The following is an 18,593-nucleotide window of genomic DNA, read 5'->3' on the forward strand; positions in this document are numbered from 1 at the left end:
GGGAATTTCTTTGAAGAAGTAAAAATGTATTTGTCTTTTGTATTTTTCTTTGTTATTGTTCACATCCTACACTCTAGTGTATAACTATTTTAAAAAAAAATCACTATTTGGATGTAGCTTAGTTTACAGAGCTTATCACTAATGGGTTTTATTGGACTTTGCAATATAACTGTAAATATTTCTTATTTACATGAGCAGTGGATTTTACAAAAGCTTGGGCAATTTTTTTCCCCCAAACCTGCATTTTTTCTGAAGTTTAATATGAATATTGCGATTAATTACTAAATTTGCATTTTTGTCATATTGCCATTTATGGAGTAATAGCATTTGGAAAATTCCTGAAAAATGCTAATACAGATGTAGTTTAATTAGCCTCAGCATATTAAAAAAATGTAGCAGATTTTTAAGGGAGTGTTAGAGGTAGAAATTCAAAGTTTCTCATAACTCATTAACCAGATCTTGTAACTAAAGAGGAGCTTACAAAGCTAAATTTTATCTGAGCTAATCGATCACGTGCATGATAATGTTTTTTTTTTTTCTGTTGGGTCATCTTAAAGACTTTTCTCACTTATGATGGCTGCTGCAAATAAATTGTTACTACAAAATGACTTTGCAAGCAGTGCAAGAAGCAAAAGTAATTGCATTGTTTTTGCTATTTTTCATTGAAATTCCAACTCAGATTTCTTTAATAAGCAACTAAATGGAGATGGTATTCCTACGAGCTTTAGGAAAGCAGTGTATCTTTCAGACTAGGACTGATTTGTCTACTAGTATGTCAGTTGTTTGACTATATTGTGGTAAATGTTCCTATAATACAGGTTCTTGTTTTAAGCAATTTTTGAAAAACAGTAGACACAATGTTAATAAAGTACATTCTTTTTTTTAAAGTTATTGTCAAACGTAGTTAGAAAGCGTAGAGAAGAATACTTGCTGTTATTGACTGGTCAGATAGAACTGGCAAGTGGCTGTAGAATATATAGCTGGTTTGGTGAATCAGGGTTTTGAAGACAGATGCTTCTCTGACTTAGAATGTAAAGATCAGCTCTGTTTACATTTCCAAAAATGTTATTCTTGAGAACGTTTCTATTGGCTTTAACTTCTTTGAAATTCTGTCCACAGTCTGATCACTGGAAGTTTTATGCCCTGCTGTTGAACAAGTTGCACTATGAAAAGCATTCTCTTTAGTGACTATCCTGTTAGTTTATAAGGATTATTCTCATGTTGTTTTTATTACTTTGTTCAAGGAGCAAGGTGAAAAGTTAAAGTAGCTTTGACAGCTTCACACTCCTTTCTTGTTAACTTGCAAATTCTGTTGAGGAATGCTTAGAACAAGAATAAACACTATTAAGAGGGGATCATAAATTCTGTTATTAAGATGTGTTTCATAGTCATTCATGTATTGCTCTTCTAGTGATCCTTAGTAAATAATTTTAGTCAGTATGTGTGTGTGTCTATTACATAAAAAGTTTTTTTTTTAATGGACTTAATGTTCAAAATAGCAACTGTGAATAAACTTGTGAGCAATTCTTATAATGAAGCTTTTAATGTTCACTAGCTTTTTTTCTCTGTTAAGAGTTTTAATGGGTAGTCACTCTAGATTCTGCTGCAAAATTTAAACTTTTGTTAATTTGTCCTATTCTATAAATTCAGTATTATTAAGCTAGTATTTCGTAAAGTTCAGTTGTATTAGAATAAGGTTACTGGCATTTTTCTCTGTCTGAAAATGGAAGTGAGAATGCTCTGATGATTCCAGGTTAAATTAAATCAGGATTTTATTCTGATGGTAAATCTTGGATGTTTACTCATAGCTAATTTTACAGCATCCAAATTTGGCTTTTATTTTTGAGACCTATATATTACTTACAGTTTTCATTACATCTATGCAGTGTGGTATTTCTTTACCTAGTGTATGTACTTTGAGTGCAGCATGAATAATTGAAAGACAAAAGAACAAATGCTGCAAAGAGGTGGAGTTGCAGAGATACAGTTGCAGCATTTCCCTTTCCTCCTGTTTAGGAAACTTCTGGGAACATGGTATTAATTTTTCAAATTCTGGAATTTATTTTATGAGGAATAGGAAATTTTACCTTTGCTACAGAATGGGGAAGAAAATTGTGAAGGGTGATCAGGGCTTAGGAAAGCACTTGTAAGAAAAAGATTTGCAACAGATTGCTCCAGTTGAAATCAGAGATTTGGCAACATGATGATTTCACTGAGAACAAACAGTGGTTTTGAGAAAGCAGATCAGGAGCTCCTTATTCTTTAGTTGCAAGGCAGAGTACAGAAATGGTCAGCTAAATGCTTTGGAGGCGGAAAAGAAGCAAACTCTTTATTGATAAAGTTAAATTGCTCATAAATTGCATATGCATGGGTCTAACTGCCCTAGGAAATTAGTGCAAGTTTGAGGCCAAGATTTTTGTAACATGAAAAAAATAATCTGTAGAGATTACGGTGGTATCCAGCATGGCTAACAATTTTGAAGAGAATGTTAAACTTCATGCTCTGTGTCTTAAATCAGTAACTGTTTGTGTCACTAGAAAGAGATCAATATGTTAAGTGTAGTATCCACATCTGTATCCTTCTCTGGTGTCTGGTGCCAGCCAGCGTTAAATTTTGGATATTAGACTAAGTGGACCTCAAATTCAGTCCTCAATGACAACTCTTCTGTTACTAGTAAATATTCTTTAGTGAATGATGCGTACTGTCTCTCCCATGATTAAACATTTCAAAAGTGAAATAAGCACAAAATTAATTTATTAGCATGTTATTTGAGAACGTATCTTCTTTAATTAGAGGTTTTTGTTCCTCAAAAGCCCACCTGAAAAAGGGATCAATATAGCACTTGAGTGTTTCTGTATGATTTTTCAGAATGCTGTTGAGAATAAACAACTGGCACCGAGCTGGTCATGAGCTTTAGAGAGGGATTATTTATGTGGTTTACGTTCTAAATCTTTCATCTTAGAAACTGCTTTGTGAAGCTATAATACTGGCTCCACTGCAGAGGTCTCTTTTTTTGTTTGTTTTTTTTTTTAACCTCTCGTATGTTCTTTGTATTTAGCCACATATCATTAATTGCATTTAGAAAGCTATCGGTTGCTATTAGTGAAACCTGTGCTATTAGTGAAACCTGTGCTATTACAGTGAAACCTGTAATCTATGTTACTTCTGTAAAAAAAAAAAAAAAAAAGAAAAAAAAAAAAAAGGGGGGGGTATGCAAGTTTATTGGTAGTTGTACTTACAAGTAAATATGATCAGTGCTGTCTGGTCCATATTATATTTTTCACTTGTCTGTTCATGTTAGGGCTGAAATTCTTCATAGTAGCACTTGTCTCATAGCGTATTTCAGTTTTGTTTGCTAACAATGTGTCTAGGTTAAGGGTGCAGAATAATTTCTGGGAAGAACTTCAGGGTTCCTTTTGCCGTTTAAGTAAAATAAGTTACTATTCAGGCATCCAGTACAAGGGATTTTGTCAGCTTTCTTGGAAATACCTTGTATTTTACTGCATTTTTTTAAATTATGTTTCTGTGCTTACATACTACTGTGTAAATAAACATTCTGTTTCCTTGCAGGAGAAAAGACCAAGCACCATCATACAAAAATAAGGCTAAAGACTGAAGTGGCATTTTTATGATAGGCAGGAAAACAAACATAAGCCTCAGTGAACCATTTTAAAAATAATTATTTAAGTATACACAATATTTAAATATAGCAAAAATACAAAGCCTGCTTTCTTTCCTCTGTTTAGAGTTGATCTCTCCAACGTCTTGGATCTGCATGCTTTTGACAGTTTATCTGGAATAAGGTATGGTGATAATTTCTCTGTCTCTTATTAGAAATAAAGTCCCTTGTATAAATACATGCATGAAATAGACACGCTTAAATCCTAGCTCAAATTTGCATCTTACTTTCTGTTAGAATTTCTTGTTTAGTCACTAGTTTAAAATTCTTACTTTATAAGTGGTAATCTCAGACTGAGAATTTTTCCACTTGAAGTGTGTGCAACAAAAGCTTTTTGATGTAAATTTAAATGAGCCGGAGTGTGCACAGTTGGTTAGCTTTTTTTTTTTCCAAAATATAAGTTTTGCTTTAATTGCAGTAGTAGAATAGATTTGTACACTCCCTTTTCTGGTTCTTTTAAAGGATTTCAGAATTTTTTTTCACTTCCTATCATGATGAACTGGAGGCCTCCTTAGTTTTCACAGAAAATAACAAGGGACTGAAGTTCCACAACAAATGAAGCCACTGCATATTCTGGTTACTGTGGTCCTTTTTTTTTTTTTTTTTTTCCCCCCCAGTGCCAAATGTGTTCTTCAGCATGCTAGATGGGTGAAAAAGTAAAATTGGAGTTGAGGGGAGAATGACTTTTTGTTCATTTTGTGTGCTGAAGTTGTTAAGCAAAGAGAGCAAGGAGTACTGGAACAGTCATAAAGGAAAGTAGGGAATATGCAACTGGGGGCAGTATCAGCTTCGTTTTTCTTCCTGGACCCCCACTGTTCATTTTAGATGGGAGAAATCGCACAAGATGCAAGCAAGTAACCTCTAGTAGAAGAGAGATGCTCATGAGATTTCCCAGTGAACTGGTGCAGTACTATCCAAAGGATAGCCTGCTTTTCCTGACTCTCTGCTGCCCTTTCTTTTTGCTGGCACTGACTTGAGTCTGATCTGTGAAACACAATGTTTGTTTCTTTTGAGCTCCTTGAATGTACCAGTCAGATCTGTACCAATGGCAGCATCAGGGAGGTGTCAGAATAGGCATCCAAAAGAAATTGGAGGAGGAAGTCCAATATATCCTTTTTGGTCAACAGAAAACTATTAGGTCATAAACAGATCATAAACCCATGTCCTGAGTTCTTATGATGGATCAGCTAGCTACACTGAGGGCCTGGGGCCACACAACAGAGAGAGGAACAGTCAGAAGATGTGAACCAGAAGGGGATCATTTTTGATAATGGCAATTCACAGTTAGATCTGATAAGCTGTGATTTTAGGTGGCATTCGGCAAAGTTTACTAAGAAGTGCTCTGCTCTACAAATTTGAGAGAGTCCTGAAGGAGCTGACCAAAACAAAATAAATCTTTCTTTCCTTGGTCTAGGCTTCTCTCTTGTCTCACTCATATTCCTTTAGAAGTTCTCAATACTGGCTATTAAAACAGAGGAAACACCTTAAAATTGCAGCGTTTAAAGACAAGTTCTGAAAGCACCAAAAACATTCTAGACTGCTTAAATGAGGTTCCCTTTCTTTTGATTTTATTTGAGCTCTGTACAGTAAAATTGCTTACCCTGGTATCAGTTCATAGATACAGAAATCCCTACATAAAATATTAGTGGTGGGTTCTGCCCTATCATCCTTAGCAGAAAAACCCTTTATGTCCAGCAGTATTTGAGCACAAATACGCATCAGCACACTAATAAATTGTTCTTTTAACTGCATACTACAGCAAGGATTTCTGTCGGCATAGACGGATGAAACATCCTGATTGGTCTGACTGTACTGGTAGAACCTTGTAGTCTACATATGCCCTGAAGTGACAGGAAACACATCAAGAGTTCTGGCTTCTGTGGAAAGCAGTATGAGAAGAAGACAACAAAGCAAAGAAGGTGCAAAAAGCAGGAGTCTGAAATGTTACTTCAGTAGCAGTCAATACCTTTTTCCCCCACCATTAAAGGCTTCTTAAAATTTACAGTCGTCAGAGTAGGAGGAGAGATTTTTATGGGAAATCTTCTGTGAAGTAGCAGAGTGCTGTCATCATAGAGACTTCTGATGCGGTATTCTTTTTTTCTGCAGGTTGGATATAAGACAGAATGTTCTCTGGTACAGAAACAGTATTAGAAGAAGTCTTGTACTGTCTTGATTAAAGACAGATGTGTGTAATCTAAAGTTCGGTAAAATTTTATGTCGCCGTACAAAGTGGCACAGTAAGAGCCTGAATCTTCATATACAAAACAAGTCCCCAAGTTCCTTTATGAAGTAGATAGGACTAATTTTAAATTAGCAGGCACACTGCACAGTAGGAATGAGCTGTACAGAGGGCTTGAAATGGAAGCTGGGTATATAGTATTTCACTTAGTGTTACAGATTTCATTCTCACAAGAAACAGCTTAGTACATTTTTTTCTTCTTGCTTTTAAAATAATTCTTCTAAAGGTTTTTCAAAAAATCAACGTCTAATAAATTGACAAATTCTAGTGACTTGATTTTCCCCTCTTGCTTTAGTGATGTAGTTCGCTTTTTGTTTGTACACAAAGGAATATCAAGGGTGTTGTACTTCTTGAAGTATAAATATTTAAAGTTGCAAAGATACAGCAAATAATTACCATAATCTAATTGTGTTTATATTTTAAAAAACTAATATCCTAGCAAAAATCATTAACTAGACCAAACCAATATAATTAAACATATCTATTTTGAGATAAGCTTCAACTGTTAATTCAGTTTTAATTCTGACTATATAGTCTCTTTGATATTTTATTTTGCTCTACAATACTGAAGTTTTCTTAATTTTTGAAATAATGTAATTTTGTCCATCCTACTCAAATGTGACATTTAAGTTTACCTATTTTCAGTTTACAGAAAAAGCTGGAGCATGTAAAGACAACACATGCACATCTAGATAAGGTAATTAACAAAACTACTGCTTCTTTTTGTAACAACATGGTTGTTGAGGGTAATTGCAAGCATTGCATCCTAATCATGTTACCTTTCCAGAAGATTCAGTTGGGAGTCTTTTAAGATCTTTGGATACATATACGAGTGTGGTTTTTTTATAGATATAGATATAGTAACTCTTAGTTTGAAAAATAGTTTGTAGGCTTCCACAGCTCCAGACAGTCACATCCATTGATTCACATGGAGAATGTTTCTGAAACAAACAAATTCCACTACTCATTTTAATATTTGCAGGATCAAGTCCTAAATTTGTAGCCAGTCTTTATCCTGTAGGTTTTCTGTCCAAATGTTGTCTGTATGTAGTTGTCAGGGAGATGTTATTCATGACTTTGCATTCTTTAAAGCTGCAATAAAACTTCACTGAGTACTTAAGCATGTGTGGATTTCTGTTCTATGAGTGCTTTACATTGTTTTCACAAGAAATAACAATTTAACTTGTAACAGTGAAGTAGATTCTGACCTATAAACTAGGTATCAATCCTGTAAGCACATGTATGCTAAAAAAAAGAAACAGTTCTGTTGATGTTATTTTCAGTACATCAAAATAAACTCTAAAATGTATTCCTCACCCCTGGTCCCTCCCTGATACTCAATCCAATGTGTGTTTATATCAGGGCAGAATCTTCTCTCTCTGTGTGCAACACAATGGTGCTAGCATAATGTAACTACAAATAGAAATTCTGCCTTTGTGGCTTTTATTTGAGCAAATACAGTAATTTTCTGTGATCAGCATGTCTAATTTCAAAGTTGAATTTAAGGAAAGAGTCTGGTCCATCATCACTACTGGTTTTACTAGAAAGGCTCACTTTTAATTTTCGTTTTCTGTTCTTTTTATTTGTGGTTTTTTTGTGTGTGTATGGGGTTTTTTGTTTTGTTTTCAGAATGTTATAATCGCAGTATGTTTTTCTGCTAAGACCCTTTTTGAAAGCAGAACAGTCTTAGGTCAGGGAATTACTGAAATTTTTATTGGTAGGCGACAAAAACTTATAATTACTAATTTGAGTACTGAATAAAATAAATGCAAAGCAACTATACAAACACTTAACATGAACACCTCTCCACTCTCCCTCAACTTTCCCTATTTTTTTCCATGGGTTACATTTATTCTGTCCCGTTCCTCCCAGCAAGGACGCATGTAGCATAGCTTCCTATGCTTTGAGGTGTTTGTGTAATGCTTTTCTGCTCCACATCTCTGCTTTTTTCCTTAGAGTTTCTTCCCTAGGGCCCTCAGTGCCTGTGGAGTGCCCCTACCCTTGGGTAAACAACAAGCTGCAGTCTCTCAGGGGTGTATGTACCCCCTTTGGCATGGCATACCTCCTCCAAAGGGTCTTCAGTCCCAAGTGGCTAGAGGTGTCGGTCTCTCTAACAGGATGCCATGTGTTTCTCTGCCTGAAATGTGTGGGATTTTTTTTTTTTTTTACTATTGTATGGTTTCAGAGCTGGCTGGAGGAATAGATTGGGAGACACACCAGGCAGCTGATGGCCTCCTCCCGTGCCCTTCAGCACTGTAGCCCCCTGCTATATAAGCCTTGTAAGCCTTCACATAAAGACCTGTATGAACATATATGGGTGTTATTATCCACGCTTAATATCATCAGAAGCTGAATGTACAGCTAGTACACATTCAACCCCTTGCCTCTGAGATCTAGACTGTAGGACTTAATGTTGTAGCAGTCTGAATATACATGTTAAAAATGTTATCTAACTTCCATGTCCTGCCAAGCAGATGATGGAGGATAGTATCATAAGGGCTTGAATTCACGTGTTTCCATTGTAGGCTTCATCCTTTGGTGTAAATTAGTAAGGACAGCATTGCTTATTGTAAAATTCAGGGCTTGTTCCTTCAAAACATGACACTTGGCTGTTTAATTTACTCAGTGTGTCTTCGTACACAAGAAAATATTCAAGCAAACAATTAAACAGTACAACCAGAGAGTAACACCAGTATTGGATATCCAATTGGTTTCTGACTCTAACATCTGTAGTTTCATCCAGAAACAAAATGTATGGTGCCCAATATTCATTTGATATGACATGGGCACTGCCTCAGTTGGGGAGTAAGATGATGCATCAGATCTCCAAGAGGTTGCTTCACATCCTATAACCCTATTAACTGAGCTCTGACCTTTCTCCTGATCTTGTTATTCCTTAGTTCCCAGGTGTAGATCTTGAAAAATTTCTTTTCCCCTTTCCAAGTCCCAATTTGTAGAGTGGGAGCATGGAGATTTTGCATCCCCTCCTGACAATTTTGTAACTGCAGTTTGGTTATGCTTTGCCGTGAGGCTGATCTCACACCTGCCTCTGGCATGTTCCCCCCAGTGTGATACTCAAGGTCACTCCTTGATCCATAGGATGTCCCACCAGGTTATCAGATGATACCAGAGGGGCAACAGTGACTGTGCCTAGCTGTCAGAGCTTTTGGTCTGCGGCCTCAGCCTTTTCAGGGTCCCTTACCCCTTGCCTGTCAACACAGGAGAAGTCAAAGCGATAACACTTGATTGCCCCTTCTCCCTAGTCCCTCCACAGGGGTCTTGTTTGTGGGACTGGAAGGATCAAGCCCAGCATACCCCTTCATCAGTAAATCCTAGTTTTCTACTTTTGCAAGTGCCCCCCTCCAGCTTCCTAGCACCACCATAGCCACTGCAGAAGAGATTTCTTGAGGCAGCAGTCTTAGGTGTCCTGCACTGCTTTAATTACTCCAAGTAAAAGGTTGCAGAGTGGTTGCACTTTGGAGAGTGGTGCTCTCATTTCTGCAGTACTGCAACATGGGCTGCCTGATAACGACTCTCTTAATTTTAAGCTGGATTACTGTTACCATAATAGGTTGGATGGCTTGTCACACAGCTTTCCCTTTGGCCAGTTCAGTGTTACCAGCTGCTAAGTTTTGATTCAGGGTTTGTTGTTCTTGCTGAGCACTTGCTAGTGCATCTTCTAGCAGAACATTAATGAAACAGGGACTGCCAGTCTGATGGTGATGAGTTCTAAGTCGTCTTTCTGAGGCTCCGTTTGAAGCATATGATGAACTCCGGCATACTCCCACAGCAAAGCAACACATCCTCCAGTGTTTTACAGGTGGTAGTTTTACCGTTTTGCAGCTTCTGCGCTAATTTTCTTGGATGCAGCCCCAGGGGACTGTTAAGGCCCCATGACATCGTGTGTGGGCTTGAAGCTGGCACCATCCTGTGTCTTCACAGTCATTTTCCTGTCCTATTAGGGCTTTCGCAAGTCCCTACTTCTTCCAACAGTTTATACATTGTCTGTACATATCCCCACACATGTAACAGGTGCATCATTCACACCAGAATATACAATCACAGATTCCCAGTACCAGAACTAAGGCTCCTTCTGGATTCCCCAAGTCATTTTAGTAATGCACTCTGCTCTGGTGAGACCCCACTTGGAGTGCTGTGTCCAGCTCTGTGTCCCCCAGCACAAGAAAGACATGGACATGTTGGAGCAGGTCCAGAGGAGGGCCACAAAGTTGATCAGAGGGCTGGAGCACCTCTCCTATGAAGACAGGCTGAGAGAGCTGGCGTTGTTCAACCTGGAGAAGAGAAGGCTCCGGCAAGACCTTACAGCAGCCTTCTAATACTTAAAGGGGGTTTATAAGAAAGACGAAGAGACTTTTTACGAGTGCCTATAGTTTTGTGTAGTAGCTTTCTGCTCCTTTTTACTTCTTAGTGGTTTTGTCACCGCTCTGTTCCTTAGCATCCCTGCTCCATGGGCCCCAGTCTGTATACAGGTACCCTGCGCTGTGGATGAGTCCTGGGTCACAGTCCTCAGGTGTGTCAGGTATCCATAGATACCAACAGGGTTCACCCATGGGCAACAGTACCCTCAGGGACTACAAAAAAAGAAAAACTTGTATTTTTACATGGTAGCTTAGAAAAGTGTACCTTCCTTCTAGGAAGTTGCTGATTAAATCTCATTTTCAGGTTAACATATAATATATACAATGCCTGCGTTTTTCTTTTTGAACTGCAAATCTTGACTTACAGTTGCTAGTCTTGAAAACAGCAGACGGCAGTTGTATTCTCCTCTTGGAACTAAAGGTTAAATAGAAAATAGGTTTCATGCTTAGCTAAAATTGCAATCAGAATCTTATGTTCATAGTTTTTTGTCTAATTAAATTTGTGTTCATCTTCAATATGTTCAGTTATAACAGTCTGAATAGATCGCTAAAGTAGAAAAGAAGTTAAATGGAAGCCTTCCTGAATATTATGACAGTTATAGCATGCTTGTATTATTAAGGAAATTATTGTTGTTTTTGTAGTGTGGAGCCATTTGACCTGTGGGAGACAATGAGAATTCATTATTACTATTGCTATTTTGTTCAACACCCGCAGTTTTAACATGGTTGTTGAGGCAGATGAGGCATAAGTGAGAACAGAACACTTCTCTCACAGTAGGCTGCAAGTCCTCGTTGGATGATAAAGTGTGCTTATTATCTTCATGTGGAAGGTCAACAGAAGCAATACTGCACTTTTTGTGGAGCACAGTGAATTTCTGTCTGTCTGGTTTTGAAGCTGCTCATACTGTTAGCTCTTAGTTGTTTTGGTGAGTTTACTAAGTCATTAGATGAACATTTAGATTTGCTGCTTGTTGCTTATATTTAATCTGCTGCTTGTTGCTTGTATCTAATCAAAAAAGAGAATATGATTGCCTTTTGCTGTTCTCAAGACTAGCAACTTCGCATTTGAGATTTGCAGTTCAAAAAGAAAAATACAGGCATTGTATGCATCATACGTTAATCTGAAAATTAGATTTAATCATAGCAACTTTCTAGAAGGAAAGTACACTTTTCTAAGCTACTGAGTAACAATACAAGTTTTTCTTTTCTTGTTGCAAGCAGGGCAGAAGACCAGCTTGGCTGAACAGGGAGCTCCTCCTGGAGCTTGAGAGGAAAACGAAGTCTTTGGAAGTGAGGTCAGGCTTTGCAGGAAGACTACAGAGCTGTGGTTCGTTTATGCAGGGAGAAGACACAAAAGGCCAAAGTCAATTAGAGTTGAAACCGGCCAGAGTTGATTCAGATACCAAGAAGGGCTTTTTCAAGTATGTTAATAGCAAAAAGAAGTCTATGGGAAACATTGGACAGATATTTGTTGAAGATGGTTATCTGACTAATAGGGATGAAGAAAAAGCAGAGGCATTCAATGCGTTTTTTGCTTCAGTCTTCAATAATACCGATACATCTTGGGCTGCCTGGTCTCCTGGGTTGGAGGACCAGAAGTATGGGAACAGCGACTTCCCATTTGTGAATACTGAAATTGTAAGGGACCAGCTGTATCAGCTGAATGTTCACAAATCCATGGATGAATCCTGGAGTACTGAAGGAGCTAGCAGATGTTATGGCAGGAATGTTCTTGATCACCTACCAAAGGTCTTGGCAGTCTGGGGAGGTCCCTGCTGACTGGAAGCTAGCCAGTGTTACTGCAGTCCACAAAAAGGGCATGAGGGAAGGCCCAGGGAACTCCAGACCTGTTAGTCTAACCTCAGTTCCTGGAAACATTATGAAGAATATACTGGGTACTATTGAAAGGCATTTAAATAATAATGCAATCATCAGGCACAGTCAACATGGGTTCACAAAAGGAAAGTTCTGTTTGATATCCTTCTATGATAAGGTCACCGACATGGTGGATGAAGGGAAGGCAGTGGATGTAGTTTTTCTGGATTTTCGTAAGGTTTTGGATACTGTCCCTCACAGCATCCTTCTGGACAAGTTGTCCAGCTGTGGGATGAGGAGGTTCTTGGTGCAGTGAGTGAAGAGCTGGCTGAAGGGCAGAGTTCAAAATGTTGTAGTGAATGGGGTTACATGTGGCTGGCTATCGGTTACCAGCAGTGTTCCTCAGTTCTAGGGCCAGTTCTGTTCAATATATTTGTCAACAATCTGGATGCAGGAGTTGAATGCATCATTAGCAAGTCATGTCCTTTGAGGAGCCACTGAGGACTCTGGGTTTGTCTGGCTTGGAGAAAAGGAGGGGCGCTGTGGGGTGACCTCGTTGCTCTCTACAGCTTCCTGAGGAGGGGACATGGAGAGGGAGGTGCTGATCTCTGCTCCCTGAGATCCAGTAACAGGAATGGTTCAAAGCTTCGGCAGGGGAGGTTTAGACGGGACATAAGGAAGCATTCCTTTACCAAGAGGGTGGTTGAACACTGGAACAGGCTTCCTGGAGAGGTGGTCAATGCCCCAAGCCTGTCAGTGTTTAAGAGGCATTTGGACAATGCCCTTAACAACATGCTTTAACTTTTCATCAGCCCTGAAGTAGTCAAGCAGTTGGGCTCGGTGATCGTTGTAGGTCCCTTACAACTGAAATAGTTCTGCTCTGCTCTATTCTGTTCTGTTCTATTCTATTCTATTCTATTCTATTCATTTTTTTGTCTTAAACTAGTCATTTGAAAGCAGTAATCACTTGAAAGAATTTTAGATTGTACAAAAAGTATTTCTCTGTGTGTTCTTCTATGCCATTGACATGTTATAGTGACAAAAATAAGTTTAAGACACATTATTTCCTTTGTTTTGTAATAAAATGTTGATTTTAAACTACACATTCATGATGATGATGGAATAAAACATCACTTCAGACATCTTTATTTTTGGAATCTATTCCTACATAGTCTGTTTATAAAAAGCCTTTCATAACAGAAAAGTATGAATAGCTGAAAAATATGTTGACTGATTTTTGTCTGATAGAATTGTGATGAAGATCAGAAATTGTGACAAAGATCAGTATGCCAAGAAAATAGCATTCTGAAACATATTTGAAAGATTTAGCTTACTAGCAAATAAGAATTAAAATTCTAGGGCTTTCTTTGAGAACAAAGATCAGCTACAGCAAAGAGTTACGTGGTAGCAGCTGATGGCATTAAACTATACAAAGCATTGCATATGAACTTTAAGTGCAAACCTGAACAGAACCAAAAAGTATAGCATAATGTAGCAAATTGGAGCAGAATAAAAATGGAGATCTTTTTATTTTTTTAAAATTTGACTGGGTATATAGTTGCTCTTTTATGAAGCCAAGTTACAAAGAACACTTTTTAAAATTGATGTAATGAAATCTTTATTCAGTTTGGTAATAATAAGTGGGTCTTTCCATTTGCAGGGTATAATTACAGCAACATTTGAAGTTCCAGGAAATATAAAAGAAGAAAATTTAAACCTCTTTATTCAGGTAAGTAGTAGATCACTGCCAGCTGAAAAATCATTATGACTTTTTATAGAAAACCATCCCATGCCATTCTGTTTATGAAAACGCTTTTCCTTTTCATAGAATCTTCTGTGGGAGAAGAATGTGAAAGATAAGGTTGGGCGCAACATGGATGTCATAAGACTGAAGGTTAGTCAGAAATTACCAACTTCTTTGGTTTGTGCTTTCACATCTTTCACATCTGAAAACCTGCAGTGTGCTGGCAGTTACCGATCACTGTAGCAGAGCAGACAAAATGAAGAATAGCAATTTGTCATTGTTCCGTGTAGAAACAGTTTGTTACCTGCTGATTGGTGGAACAACTCAAAAGGAGACAGCTGACAGAGAAGCAAACGTTGATCCTACTTGTTTTGAATTGAGAGGGAAGAGGTACAGTCCCCAACATCAGTGGCGGAGTTAATAATCAGGACATAATTAAATCACTTTTTCACTTTTCACCTCCATTTCTTTGAAAGGTACCATCCATCTCACATAAATGTCTCCCTATCTAGGGATTGGATACTACAGATTGGATACTATAGATTGCTATCTGTAATTATAATTGTTGGCGTAATACGCAGAAGTTGAATTTGGCGTAACATAGATAGCAGTGCAATTCTAGTTGTGGTCCACACGTACTACTTTTTACAGTATTGTCTGCCTGTAGTTTTAAAGACGGAGCTCATAAGTATTCATCTTCACGGGCATTTCATGTGTTTTTCAGGTACATGGTTCTGAGAGGAGTACAAGTGCCAGTTTAGGATAAATTTTCATTTTCTTGATGCTAAGCAACCATGTAAATCACTAAATCACTGAAAAATGAGAATCAAGTCTGTCATTTGGTAGGCTGTAAGAAATACAAGAAAAAAAGTTCTGGTTTGTTTCCTGAGAACACTTGTGTATCATGGATGGTGACATAATTATTTTCATTTCATTGGAAGAAAGGTTGTATTCTTGCCCTTCCAGCAAAAAAATGAGAATATCCTTGTCTTCTCCTTCCTGACAAATAGAAGAAAATAGTTACAGAAGCATCTTAAGCTGCCTGGAATCAGTACTGCTGTGCAAAAGTACATTTTTGTTGTACTGAGCTTTGGAATCAAAGTGATTCTTTAGGAGATCTGAGGCCTGTGATGAGCTCTCAGTCACAGGCAAATACACCAAAACAGATGAACCCCAGGTAATTACAGAATGGGTTCCAAACTTTGTTGCTTTTATATTTATATCTTACCTGCAAACTCTTTTAATACAATAATTTTGATATGTGGGTTAATGGGCTCACTCTGGCAGTAATTCCTTCTAATTCTGTCACTAGTCATTTTACCTCATAAATGTTTGTTCTCCAATATTCAAAGATTCTGTTTCAGAATAGTGAATATGCAGAGCATGACAGCTTAATCAGAATAATCTGAAATAAAACTTTTCTGATGATTTTACATCATCTTTGCTGACCATCAGTCTTTCGTGGACTCATACATCATACACCATATATATATTCAAAGTGGCATAGCAGCTGATGACATTTTATTTTTGCTCGAATATGCTAGAATCAGACCAAATGAGGAACAGAAGGCAGAGTATGGTGAAATGTAACTATTTGTCTTTAACAAAATAAGGAGATTTGAGAATGGATGTTATGAGGAGAAGTGATCATACCACATGGTTATTTTGACGAACTGGTGCATAGTTGCCAGAAATATTTTTCCCTGCTTAGCTTAGTTTCAAAGTCTTTTTTCCCCCTCTTACATATTTCATTTTAAAAGGTTTGTTTATATATCCTAACAATTATTTTTCTGATAAGGGACTGGTATCTATTCAAGGCAAATCTCATCAGGTGATAGTCCAAGGTGTCCATGAGCTCTATGATCTGGAAGAGACTGCAGTAGCCTGGAAAGAAGACGAAAAGAGAACAAATAGACTGGTCCTAATAGGTAAGAGGAAATTATGTATCTTCTCGTTGACTTCAAGCAGCAGGCAGTTCTGTGACTTGTCCAGTATAAAGCAACTGGCTTAAACTGGCCAGAATAATAGCAATGAGTATGTTCAGTATAACCTCCAGTCAAAGATTTATCCATCAAGGGCTCCTGCAGTTTTATATTCCAGAGGAATCTACACTATAACTTTTAGTGATAATAAGACAAAATAAAATGAAATAAAGTAAAATAAAATTAAATATTAATTATTCAAAAGTTATGTTGGCATATTTGGTTGTTTTTAAAACCCATAATTATAAATATGGTGTAGGGAATAGTTTGAATGTTTGATCAAATATTTAGTAACCGTAAGGAAGCTGATTATAGCCACTAAACTGTATAAAATCTGTTTTGTTTCTGAAAAGCTTGTAATGCTGAAGTTGTGCATTTCTATTTCCTACTTGTTAGTCTCTACTTTGCAAAGTGCTTTTATGACCAAAAAACCCCAATTTTTCCTCCTTTCCCTTACTTGTACAGATTGAAGTCTGTGGTTGCCTGTAAGATAAAAAGTTACCTTGTTACCTGCAGCTTAATTTTAATACTGCTATTTTCACTCATTGGGATAATAAACATTTTCTTTGCTGAGAAGACTTGCATGCATTTTTTTGTAATAAATAAACACTGTAAAATACAGTTAGCTAATTTATTTCTCTTTACAGGCAGGAACTTGGATAGGGAGATCATCAAAGAAGTATTCATAGCCACTGTGAGAGAGAGTTGACATCAAACTACAGAACCGATGAAATGTCTGTGCTTAGCCCTGCACGCTTTTTATGGCAGAGAAGACTGAATGACATGCAGTATAGTAGTTCCTTTTTCCTCTTGCAGTTTAGGCAACAGTTAAACCCTGAAGTTCTCCTAAGAATCCCAGTTGACGTACTGCTTAAAGATTAGCTCTTATGGCCTGGAATCAAATACAAAGAACTCTACCATTTCGGATTTGGCTTCAGTTGTGTCAGTAACATCCTGTACCTGTGCAGAAATGCAGATGGGCTATAGGCTGTTGTTTATGCTGCACATGAAGTATTACGATAGGAATATGGTAGACATATGTTTGAAGCCTAGTGCTTTCACCAATTAATTCTCTTTTGCTACTGGAAATGAAGCAACAGTGATTATTGCCGGTGATGTAATCACAGTAAAAAGTAATTAGTGTTCACTATTAAACTGTCTTCCATCTCTTCCCACTTGTTTTGTGATTTTTGAATGTATACATCCATCCCAGGTACCGCTAAGCCTGTTGTATAAACAAAACTAAAAATATGGATAGCAGAGGCTCAAGACCATATGGAATATATACTATCTGCATAATAGCTATGATTGCAGCATTCAGTCACATAGCCAAAGTGTTAAAAGGTGCAGCTGGCTGACCTTGCAGATCTTCCAGGCCATGACCCTGCCAGTTCAGGATTTGGGGGGACACATTATTTGTTATGGGGTTCTCTGACACTGTTTGGGGGCTGTTCTGAAAACTTAGTTTGAAGCTTTTGTCTCTCTGCTCCTTGCTTTTACAATTTAGAGTTCAAGTTCTTACCCTGTGCCTTTTCCTGTAGTCATTGTTCTTGGCTCTTAGCTTTAGAAGGCTATGTTGGCTGCAGCTGGGTGAATGTGAAATGAGTGAATGCAAGAAGGTAAGGTGGAATTAAAAAAGTTTCAAAACGTAATTCTAGGACACGCAGCAGATATTCTGAAAAATGGACTCTTAGCTACAGTGCTACATGGATGCTTGGCTGATGTGTCTGGATAAGCAGAAGTTTGTTTTCAGTACTAGTGGTGCATTACTTGTCACATACCTAACATTTGCTTTAGGATAAAAGGTGTATCAACCTGAAAAAAAAAAAAAAAAAAAAAAGGAAAAAAGAAAAAAGAAGGCCATTCCCTTATCAGAAGCTTAAAAAATTTCTTTTTTCTTTTACTGAAATAAATGAGTTCGGAGTTTGTTTCCAAAGAACTGAGGAAGGAGACGTTAATCTTTCACTGCCAGGAGCTGGTGTCTCATTTGATTAATTTATGAAGTCATGTGTCCAATATGATAGTGCTCTTCAGTCTCCCTGTGGATACATTACCAGACATGACTTTATTCCTCACATCATGAGTAGTTTTAGATAGCTTGAGGAAATTTGCAGAAATTAACTATTTCCGTAAACTAAAGCAAGGTAAAAAGAAAGAACAATCTACTTACAATGTTGCTTTCTGTCTAGGGGAGCATTCCTGGCATTTCCATGAGGTGGGTCTATTGTTGAGCCACATTGTGACAGTTTTCCTTTGCAATTGCCTCATATTTTGAATTGCAAAAATGACTCTTAGTTCTGCATGAAAATTAGTCAAATGATTGCCATCAGTGTTGAGTTATAAACATCATGTAAATGCAGAATTGTATATAATACATTTGTATTTATGCCGCTTATGCTTCCATTTGTCATAGAGAAAGTGATCAAAATACCTTCTATCTTGTATGTGCCTCATGTAATAGGTGAACTCTGTTATCTTTAGAAACATTCATCTCTGAAGTGCCCAACTGATCATTTTCCGTTTGAAAAAAAGTTCAGAGATGTAATAAGAAGAGCCTCAACCATGAGTCATAAGGGAACAAGCCATGAATGGCTTACACGCTTACTGTCATATTTTAGATGATTATTTTTAGCATTTGATCACCAACCACATACTCCAAAATTCCCACGATGACTGCCAATATGCTGTGGGTTTGGGTTTTTTTTATTTCTTGCACTGTTAATAGGGCATCTTTGCAGTTGGGAAACTTCTGTAT

At 37.4% G+C, this 18,593-nt stretch overlaps 1 protein-coding gene across 4 annotated transcripts in view; it reads left to right on the forward strand.

Moving 5' to 3' along the window:
- LOC141477592 (zinc-regulated GTPase metalloprotein activator 1A-like) overlaps window positions 1-17,012 on the forward strand; it is a 29,565-nt gene extending 12,553 nt beyond the window's left edge. For 2 of the 4 annotated variants that reach the window (XM_074166817.1, XM_074166819.1), the window contains 6 exons: window positions 3,747-3,803; window positions 6,564-6,615; window positions 13,773-13,841; window positions 13,941-14,006; window positions 15,655-15,784; window positions 16,486-17,012. In XM_074166817.1, coding sequence (XP_074022918.1) covers window positions 3,747-3,803; window positions 6,564-6,615; window positions 13,773-13,841; window positions 13,941-14,006; window positions 15,655-15,784; window positions 16,486-16,547 — 436 coding nt within the window. In that variant the 3' untranslated portion in view covers window positions 16,548-17,012. The remainder of the gene's footprint in view (window positions 1-3,746; window positions 3,804-6,563; window positions 6,616-13,772; window positions 13,842-13,940; window positions 14,007-15,654; window positions 15,785-16,485) is intronic. The other 2 variants (XR_012463709.1, XM_074166818.1) reach the window with 2 other exon arrangements.
- Window positions 17,013-18,593: the final 1,581 nt, after the last annotated feature.

The sequence above is a fragment of the Numenius arquata genome, chromosome Z (genome assembly GCF_964106895.1).
Source record: "Numenius arquata chromosome Z, bNumArq3.hap1.1, whole genome shotgun sequence".
Classification (NCBI taxonomy): Eukaryota; Metazoa; Chordata; class Aves; order Charadriiformes; family Scolopacidae; genus Numenius; species Numenius arquata.